General features: G+C 36.9%; 2 protein-coding genes across 6 annotated transcripts in view; one reads left to right on the top strand and one right to left on the bottom strand.

Annotated features, from left to right (window-relative positions):
• LOC106882622 (protein Wnt-9a) overlaps positions 1 to 10,793 on the bottom strand; it is a 278,778-nt gene that overhangs the window by 221,032 nt on the left and 46,953 nt on the right. The gene's annotated exons all lie outside the window — the stretch shown is intronic.
• Positions 1 to 10,793, top strand: part of LOC106878311 (protein Wnt-1) — a 77,228-nt gene that overhangs the window by 46,629 nt on the left and 19,806 nt on the right. For all 3 annotated transcript variants that reach the window (XM_089340270.1, XM_014927501.3, XM_089340271.1), the window contains exon 3: positions 2,870 to 3,156. In XM_089340270.1, coding sequence (XP_089196396.1) covers positions 2,870 to 3,156 — 287 coding nt within the window. The remainder of the gene's footprint in view (positions 1 to 2,869; positions 3,157 to 10,793) is intronic.

The following is a 10,793-nucleotide window of genomic DNA, read 5'->3' as shown; positions in this document are numbered from 1 at the left end:
CGCATTGTGTCAATCTTATTCGAGTAGCTTCGCTGGGTCGCCTCGAGTCCCGTCGTTAATTTTACACTGTTTCTTCTGTTTTGAAAGTTCGAAGGATCCATCCAGCAAAGTGTCTGCATTTTATTGTCAATTTGGTAATATGTATCTGGAAAGATGCATCATTATTCATGTCGATGCCCAGGTAACGCACCGATTTCGGTTCAGGAATTGGAATCCCACGTGGGCCAGTGTTTCCTATCTGCTTTTCACACACGCACACACACACACACACACACACACACACACACACACACACACACACACACACACACACACATATATATATAAATATATAGGCACATATATATACAGAGAGAGATAGAGAGAAAGACTGACAGAGACTGACAGAGAGAGAGAGAGAGAGAGAGAGAGACTGGCACAGTGAGAGAGAGAGAGAGAGAGAGAGAGAGAGAGAGAGAGAGAGAGAGAGAGAGAGAGAGAGACTGGCACAGTGAGAGAGAGAGAGACTGGCAGAGAGAGAGAGAGAGAGAGAGGGAAACACACACATACACATATACAAATATATACACTCACACATATATTTGAAAGTTTGCACTGGCATCGTTGCATTCCTTTTCGTCTTGGGGCACCTGAACGCGACCAGGGTTCGAGACTATTGTAGTTGAAACTTTAACTAGGAAGATACGGAAAATCTACACTTGTATTTACTTTGGAGTACTGCATATGTAAGCAAGAAATTGGTAAATCAATTTTAATGTAGCTAAATGCATACATACGTGTACATGCACAGATTGTACACATGCATATATATATATATATATATATATATATATATATATATATATATATATACATACAGAAGATGAAGAGTCTAGGTCATATCTTGATAAACGTTTCTATACATCAAATTTTTCTGTACATCTCCACATAAAATTTTCCTACCTATATATTCTCGTACTTATACGCTTTACATTTTGTCTTCGATGACGGAATACCCAGTATATGGAAATTTGGATCAATGCATTGATCCATTATTTGGGATATCCCAGAAACAGCTATCTATGATTTCAATTTTCTACTTACTTCGCTTTAGCATTAAACAAATTTAAATGAACTGATAAGCGTGTACTGCTTTGATTAACAGTTTTCCTCTTTTTAAAATTATATATATATATATATATTAAAAATTAATAAGGAAGACGGAGTGTAACTACAAGCATTTATTTGCACAACGATCGTTTTTGCTTCATTCTGCACTGCTCCCTAGTGGGCATAGAACGATGTAATATCACTAGATGCAACGTACAGTACAAAATAGCCTCATCAAGTGACGTAAGCTGTATATGTATGTATGTATGTATGTATGAGTGTATATATATGTATATATATATGTATGTTTGTCTGTGTTAACCAAAGAAAGTCAGGAGATATGAGAGATGAATATATTTATTTAACCACTTGTCATCCTTCCCATTATGGGCGTTTGGAAGCCTTCATCATGTAATAGTAATTTCAGTGTCTCATAAATTATTTTCCTCTAGCAGAAAGGCTGCCCTGCGGGTGTTTTTCTGTTTCATTTTTTTATTTATTTATTCGCCCTTTTAAAGCCTAGCTAGGCTCATGGTTTCCCGGTTTCTATGGCGTATGTCCCCCCTTCCCAGCTGGACGGGACGCCAGTCCATCGCAGCTTTACTCAAGAAACAGGAAGAGAAAGTTGGGGCGGAAGAGTACAACAGGGGTCGCCAACACCCCCAGCCGGAGCCTCGTGGAGCTTTAGGTGTTTTTGCTCAATAAACACACACAACGCCCGGTCTGGGAATCGAAACTGCGATCCTCCGACCTTAAGTCCACTGCCCTAACAACTGGGCCATTGCGCCTCCACGTTTTTCTGTTAGCCACTTGATAATATTTTGACATTGACATTTTCAGTCGCATATTTTTTGGACCCCACCATGTTGAATTGCATTATTCTAATGTGATAGTTTTGTAATAACGAAATCAAAACTGGAGTGTGTGCGTGTTTGTCTTAGAGACAGTGTCTGTGTGTGTGTGTGTGTGTGAGAGAGAGAGAGAGAGAGAGGGGAAGGAGAAAACTGCAAACAATGAATGAAATAAACATGAAGTGAAAACATCGTATAAGTAAAAGCTCATTAAAAACTATCTTGTTCCGAATATTTAAATTTGTGAACTTAAAATATTCAATAATAAAATGAAGTTCAGAAAATGTATTTTCCTGAAAACTTCAATTTATAAAACATCTCACTTGCTTCGTAAATATTACTTTCAGTAATTTATTGTAGTTGTAATATATCTCTAATTTAAACAAACATTTAAACAAATCTCTAATTTAAACAAACATGGATTTCTAATTTAACCCAGCTTCTTTTCCATTGGAGCTTGTTTTAATGGATTTTAATAGGAATTTTACTTTTGGAAAATATTGGATTTTTTGAAATTATCATATTTCTTTACGGGATTGGATTTTTAAAATTTTTTTTCTTCCTTTTACTTGTTTCGGTCATTTGTCTGTGGCCCCACCATCGCCATAAACAATGTGGCCATAAATATAGGAATATAGAACGCTGGTTTAGAGATAATTATCAGAAAGAGTAAATATGTTTCAAATTTAGAATAAATGATAAAGAACGTCAGTGACAGAAAAAGCTGGAAACAGAATACTTTGTTGTTAAAGGTTCAAATCATGCCGTGGTCAGTTTTCTCTTTCATCTTTCCAATCTCCATAGATTAAGCTCCAGTTAAATACTGAGATCGATTATTTCAAATACACCCCAAGCGCTCAAAATTTTGTAGCTATTTTCCCAGTGTTAGAATTTATAATTAACTCTTAATTTTTTTCATTTTTTACTAGGATGTCGTGAAACAGCTTTCATATATGCAATAACGTCAGCTGCAATATCACACGCAGTCGCTAGAGCATGTGCCGCAGGAACTATTTATACATGTTCATGTGATTATTCTGCAAAACCACCAGGGTATGAAACTGCTTCTCCTGGCTCAAACAACTGGAAGTGGGGCGGATGTAGTGATAATGCAAAATTTGGACATAAATTCGGACGGAGATTTGTTGATGTCGTTGAAAAAGGACAAGATATACGGTATATGATGAATTTACACAATAATGCAGCAGGTAGAGTGGTGAGTATATATATATATATATAAGTGTGTGTGTGTGTGTGTGTGTGTGTGTGTGTGTGTGTGTGTGTGTGTGTGTGCGTGCGTACAATTATTATACAAAATTAGAAAAGTAATTTCTATGCATTCTTCTGTTAATGAAATGTTCTAGTTTTTGATTTATTGACGTTTGTAGATTTATTTTACATGTTTTCTGACCGAAATTTATGCTAACAGATTCTTAAAGTTTTGCAATATTTAAGAATATTTTACGCTTCCTACATAACACGTATCATTATCAGGAAAAAGTATATTCAAAATAAAATATTATCTATAAGTAATATCAATTCACATGTGTATAAAGAAGGATGTAATAACGATTAAATAAGTGGAGAATTTTAAAATTTTCTGTCGGTCTAAAACCGTATATGATTTTAAACTTAGACTTAATGCACATGTAGTAAACAACTATTAATTTAGTATTCAAATAATAAATTCATTTAATATCAGAATATTCGAACAATAACATTCGTCTTAAAATTCGTGATGACACTTGATTACACTGGAATGTAATATATAAAAGTAACAACGTCGACTATTTTCTGATATAAAGAGATCGTTTTCTTTACTTGCAGTATCATACGAAAGAAAACTGCGCAATAAGAGTAGAGATTTGTGAAGAAATAAGTTTAGGAGAAGAAAATTGCGTAATGGTTGTGGGAAAATGCAGTAAATTAAATTTAAGTTACATCACTAAAAATGAAAATCCGAAAGTGAAACCCCAGTAACGTTATATATCACATGAAGAACATTAATTTCAACAAGTTTTGACTAAATTATATTGAAATAATGTTTATCCCCACTTCAACATGACTGTTCCATAGGAACCGATATTACTGCCATTTTAACTCCAAGAGCACGCCTTCTCCAGCTGATTATTCGATGCAATCTGCACCACCCGATATATATTGCAAGCAGGGGAGTGAACCCCTACCATCTCCCAACTACCAGACCACCAGACCGTACAGTTTCGAGCCCTTTGTGTTCATCCTCGTTGGTGGATACTCGTGACACCCAGCCACCGATCATGCAATAAGCAAGTTAGCTAGTTAGGAAATCTCTTATAGAGATTTTGTAACGACCTAAATTGCTTATATCGAAACAACTCTCCATTTATCAGTGAATAGAAAATGTGTTTGAATTTTGCATATAAAGTGAGTGAAAATGAATTAACAATGATAAAGTTTTAGTTTACAACATTTTCTGAATGTCAACATTTTCACATGCAGTACCTGAATGAAAACTTAATTCAGCAGCAGCGGTATATTAGTTTCTGCATATTTGAAAAGTTTTCTGTATAAAGAAAGATACGTGTTTTAATTTTTCGATTTTACATTCATACGAAATTTTGCATTCTGCATATTAATGTTATCGATCTTCAGAATGTACAGAAGTAAAATGTCTCTGCTCTCTCGACTCTGTCCTCAGTTTCAGTTACTGTATCAGCAACAAATTATGGCAAATTTTTTTAAAAAGTTTCTTCGGAAATACACTAAAATTTTCTCCTGCTATTTCTTATTACAGTTTGTAAGAAACAACAGAAACTTCTAAAGTAGGTACTTTATAAACGGTTCAATCAGTTTCAAATTTTGAATATAACATTTTACCGAACTCTCTTTTAGCTGCGCACAAGCAAGGAAATACTCGAAAGTCCAACAAAGCTTTGTCAATTATCGGCGTCTTATGCATAAATCCTAATTGATAGGCTTTACAGCTGGTGATATAACTTGATCTACATATGTAAAAGGATAGATTACGGTATATAGGAGAATGAGTTAGTGCATTATTTACAAAAGCAAAAATTATGACACACGCTTTTAATCCTAGAATATTTGTATTTGTAATCGCCAGGAATGAAGAATGGTTATGCTCTTTAACATAGCTGGATAAATTTTCTTTCAAAGGAAGTTCTTCATCCTTGGAACAAAATTCATTGTATGGCACACGTCTCCATAAGCAACCTCATAACAGTTTTTTTTACTTTTTAAAAAAGCAGAATTCATAAAAAATTAAAACCTGTTGCACTAGAAATAATATTTTTTTATGGTATTATATATTATGAAACTGCTATTCATTGAGAAAGTTTTCTCTTTTCTAAACAGATGGTTTTTATCTGCACCACATTTGTTCAATCAAAACACCTTAATTTAATTGAATCTCTATTTTCCTCTTCTAGGTTGTAGCATCATTTTGATCATATGTTCCTTGAACGATAGAACATTACAAAGCCTCTCTTCCAGTGTTGTGGCAATGTTTTGAGTTAATGATATAGGTTTTTATCAGAACATTCTCTTAAACAATTATTACGTATTTCTCAAAATTTGAAAACCTATCCAAATGTACAAAAGTAAAAACCGAAAATTATCACTTATATTCCTAAAATAATTCATAACACATACAAGTCTTCAATACATATAACATCGCAGGCGGCGAGCTCGCAGTATCGTTAGTATGCCGTACAAAATGCTCAGCGGCATTTCGTCCGTCTTTACTTTCTGTGTTCAAATTCTGCTAACGTTGACTTTGCCTTCCACCCTTTTGGGCTCCATAAAATAAGTACCAGTTGAGCAATGTGGTGAATATAATCGACTTAAGCGCAACTCTAAATTGCTGGTGGTTTTGTGCCAAATTTTGAAGCCAATATATATAATAGCGAAGGCAGCGAGCTAACAGAATCTTAAGAACGTCGGTCAAAATGCTTAGCAGCATTTCGTCCGTCTTATGCTCGTGCATGTGAACAACCAAATTCGAGAAATATGTCAAAGAAATCGGAATTGATATGAGAGCAGAGCAAACCCCCAAAACTGCACTGCTGGGGACGGCTAGAATTTTGAGATTGGTATTTGAATGTTGAATGTCTTTCACGATAATCAACAACCAGGTATCAAAGCTTATAATGTGCGAAAAAGATCCTGTGACACTTCTGACAACAAGCTACTCTCCGCTCTCACAGAATCAACCAGAGCAACAAGACCGAGTGCTTTGAGTAGCAAAATAATAATAATAATCTTATTATAATAAGCGTTATGTCCGTCTGTTTGTTTCTCTGTGCCCTCTTCACGGCCAAACGACTGGACCAATGGTCACGATGTTTTTCGGGATTACGAAGGAGGTAATCAGGAAGGTTTTTAGGTTTAAAAAAAATGTGGAAAAATATGATTATTTAGTGGATATTGAGGGTTATTGTACAGTTTACGGGTATAAAAAATAAATAAAAATTAAGTGGGGGATATAACTAATAAAAGAAGCAAAGGGAAGTAAGTCAAATTCTTACTATAATGGGCGTTATAGCAGTCTGTCTGTCTGTCTGTCTGTTCCCTTTTCACGGTCAAATGGCTGAATCAATGGTCACGATGTTTTTCGGGATTACGAAGGAGGTAATCAGGAAAAAATGTGAAAAAGTATGATTATTTAATGGATATTGAGTTTTGTAATAAATCACCTTTGATTTTTTTGTTAAAATTCCGGTGACGAGGATTACCTATGGATCGCCCCCTCCACACACGTATAATTCGTAAATTTAGAGGGTTTAGATTTGCGATACTAACCCTTTCTTTCCCATCTTAGATGGGCAGATTCCTAAAGATTCCGCTCGCGCATTCACAGCAAACAAGGCACAGGGCCAGACTTTAGATCGTATAGGTGTATTTTTACCCACTCCGTTGTTTACACATGGCCAATGATACGTCGCTATGTGGAGAGCAACGGACTCTAGTAATTTGAAATTAGTGTCGACTAAACAGAAAATATCGTCTACGAAGAAGTTTTGTAATCATATTGATATTATCGAAAGGAATATGATTCATAATTTAAATAAGGGAATTTGTGAACTTTGAATATGTAAGAGTATAAACAAGCATAAAATAGTGTAAACAACTAAAATCAAGGTCTATCTAAATAACCTTATTTCTTTATACGTTTTATGTAGTGATCGCAAGAAAGTCTGGCTTTCGTTAGGAGTGGTCCACGTAACCATTCATGATACTGAGGCTGGGAGCTTATTTCAGTTCGGCAGTGAATCGTCATCACGTGTCACTTAGTCGCAAACATGTCATGTAGCTGCAATAGAATGCTGTATCACCAACATTAATGTGATTTCTCTAAGACATCGTCCAGTATCTATCAGGTCCATCTATACATTTCTCAATACATCCTACTGTAATGACTTCTCTCCCTGACTTCATGCCTCCATCGTAGATGGGTAGATTTGCTAGCAATAATAATAATAATAATAGTAATAATAATAATAGTAATAATAATAATAATAATAATAATAATAATAATAATAATAATAATAATAATAATAATAATAATAATAATGATAATAATAATAATAATAAGAGCACTCAGAGAGCGCAAACCTCCGCCAAGGCAACACCAACGTTCTCTCAACGATTAACCAGAGATGATTTTTAAAATGAGAATGTCTGAAATAAACTGCTCTCACAAAGGAAAATACTAAAAATGAACCCGACCGCTCTCAAAAATTAAACAAAAGCAAAAAAAAACGGAAAATTATTCAGAATCCTTGTCCAGTACCGGATCGATCTCGAAATCTAATCGGTTCGTACCGGTTACGAGGCCAAACATCCCTAAAAGTTTCATCCGAATCCATCCAGCAGTTCTTGCTATATCTTGTCCACGGACAAACAAACAAACACGACTGAAACAATACCTCCGCCTTCACTAGGGCGGAGGTAATAATGATAGCAAAAGGTGCTGATTCCCACCGAGCTCAGATACCGGGAAACCCTAAAATAGAAGAAATTCAAAAGATAGTGCTCGTGGTAACTGCCCATATCCGACATAAAATACTGTCTATGTGATCCCAAATTTTGAACCAAACTTATACTTTTCTTATGATTTCTTAAACATTCTCTAGGACAACACTATGTACAAAATCAAATATATGGCACCCTAGGTATAGCACCAACTCGAACTTCTAATTTGTTGTCTCTTGAGGTTTCTGGGCGAGGCCGAGTCAGCTTGTACAAATAGAAAGCAAAAGTCAAACATATACTACTACTACTACTACTACTGCTGCTGCTGCTGCTGCTGCTGCTGCTAATAATAATAATAATAATAATAATAATAATAATAATAATAAGCTTACTACTACGATAATACCAGTAGTGATTGGTGTACCGGGAATGATAAAGAAAAGAGTTGAAAAGTATATTAAGTACCTCCCTGGTAACTCCAATCTCCATGAATTACAAAAGATAACCTTGATGGGTACAGCCCATATAGTATGGAAAGCACTCTCCATCTAATATGGAATAAATGTGGTGATAATTTTAGCATGCGTAGCAAAACAAATGTGTCCTTGCTACTCTTGTCCTCCAGAGGATGCCCGGTACTAAGGCAGCTGAAATAAAGTTATAATGAAAAGAAACCATAATAATAATAATAATAATAATAATAATAATAATAATAATAATAATAATAATAATAATAATTATTATTATTATTATTATTATTATTATTATTATTATTATTATTATTATTTTTATTATTATTATTATTATTGAGTGATAGAGCAAGGCATGCCATCAAAGTGACACTGGGGTAAAATATACGAAGCCCAGTATACCCATCATGACTACCCGTCTGATAAGGGTACACAAGGCACATGCATCACAACCATATGTGCTCAACATAGTGGTCTCATATCAAGATAAATAGCGCATGACCTTGCAAGTGGGGCGCAGTTAGAATTTTCTTCAGGTCGAGTAGCCCATCCCACTCAAAAGGTCCTTGAACAAAGGTTGTTTGAGGATGTCGAACGAAATACCCAGGTTTCCAAAGGTGAATTATCCAAACCCCAAAGAATTCCTCTCAACACATGACTATGATGCTCCCCAATTACTTCTGCTTATGATCAGAGATGCACATATCGTCAGCCACTAAGGGACATGCTCAACTGGTTAAGGTCAAGCAACTGACAAGCAAATCTGTGCTGTTAAGCAGAATATTTGCTGTAGCCCATCTTTTATACCAAGACAAAACAATGTACATGACAACACTTCCAATCAGTTAAGATAAGAAGCCATGTGAGCCACTGCCTGGTACTGCATCAGGGCTATGATTATTATTATTATTATTTCGACACAGGAAGCTTGGGGGAGGTGGGGACGAGTCGATTAATCGACATTGACCCCAGTGTTCAACTAGTACTTATTTTATCGAACCCGAAAGGATGAATGGCGAAGTTGACCTCGGCGGAATTTGAACTCAGAATGTAGCGACGGGTGAAATACAGCTACGCATTTCGTCCAGCATGCTAACCATTCTGCCAGCTCGCCGCGTTAATGATAATAGTAATAGTGATACTACTACTACTACTACTGCTGCTGCTGCCGCTGCTGCCGCTGCTGTCGCCGCAGTCGCCGCAGTCGCCGCCGTCGCCGCCGTCGCCGCCGTCGCCGCCGTCGCCGCCGTCGCCGCCGTCACCGCCGCCACCACCACCACCACCACCACCACCACCACCACCACTACTACTACTACTACTACTACTACTACTACTACTACTACTACTACTACTACTACTAATAATAATAATAATAATAATAAAATGCCCTGATGCAGTACCAGTCAGTGGCCCACATGGCCTCTGATCTTAACTGATTGGAAGTGTTGTCATGTACATTGTTTTGTCTTGGTATAAAAGATTGTCTAGAGTAAATATTCAGCTCAATGCTGCAGATTTGTTTGTCAGTTGTTTCACCTTAACCAGTTGAGCATGTCCGTTAGTGGCTGACGATATGTGCATCTCTGAACACTAGCAGAAGTAGTGGGGAGGGGCATCATAGCCATGTGTTGAGAGGCAGTATTTGGTATTTGAATAATTCACCTCTGGAAACATGGGGGTTTCATTCATCATCCTTAAAGAACCCTTAGTGGATAGCCCTGCAACGGACTATTAAAGCAGAGGCGCCAGGATATATTAAGGAAATATCCATAGAGTAGCGGGAGACTTCTACTAGGAAGACTTCTACTAGGAAGACTTCTACTAGGAAGACATCTACTAGGGAGTTAGAAGACGCACTTAGAAAATGCATAGCGACCGATGTGTTGGCGGTGAGATTGACTCTTGATTAAGTCTTCAGTACCAAGACAGGAGAGAATGATGGGTGACAGAGATGGAACGTGGCAAGTAAGTCACAATTCTGTCTTTGACGGGCCTGGATAGACTCTTGCTACTCGAGTCCAAGCAGATATGTGCAGAATTTCAGAGGCACTTTGCTGAACTGTATGACAATAATAGTGGATCGGAGACGGGGTGGAGTTTTACCTTCTACCTCGATAGCCTATCGTAGCTCTCCACCAGAGAAGCAGAGTTCTGCGATGTGTTGATAACAGCTGAAAAGGTACGTAACGCGATGACAAGCTGCTCAACAGAGAAGTCTCCAGGTTTGGATGTTCTGCTCTTCGAGCTTTATCTTCATAGGCCAGACTCGTTCGTGATCCCTTGTCAGACGTCCACCGCAACTGGCAGCGGAACAGAATTCCCAACCCTATGAGCCGAGGTGTGTCGGTGCTGCCGAGGTGTGTCGGTGCTGCCGAGGTGTGTCGTAACTCTGCTACACCCTCATTATTCT

The sequence above is a fragment of the Octopus bimaculoides genome, chromosome 23 (assembly GCF_046866305.1).
Source record: "Octopus bimaculoides isolate indiv1 chromosome 23, ASM4686630v1, whole genome shotgun sequence".
Taxonomy (NCBI): Eukaryota; Metazoa; Mollusca; class Cephalopoda; order Octopoda; family Octopodidae; genus Octopus; species Octopus bimaculoides.
This window is presented reverse-complemented; position numbering and strand designations above follow the sequence as displayed.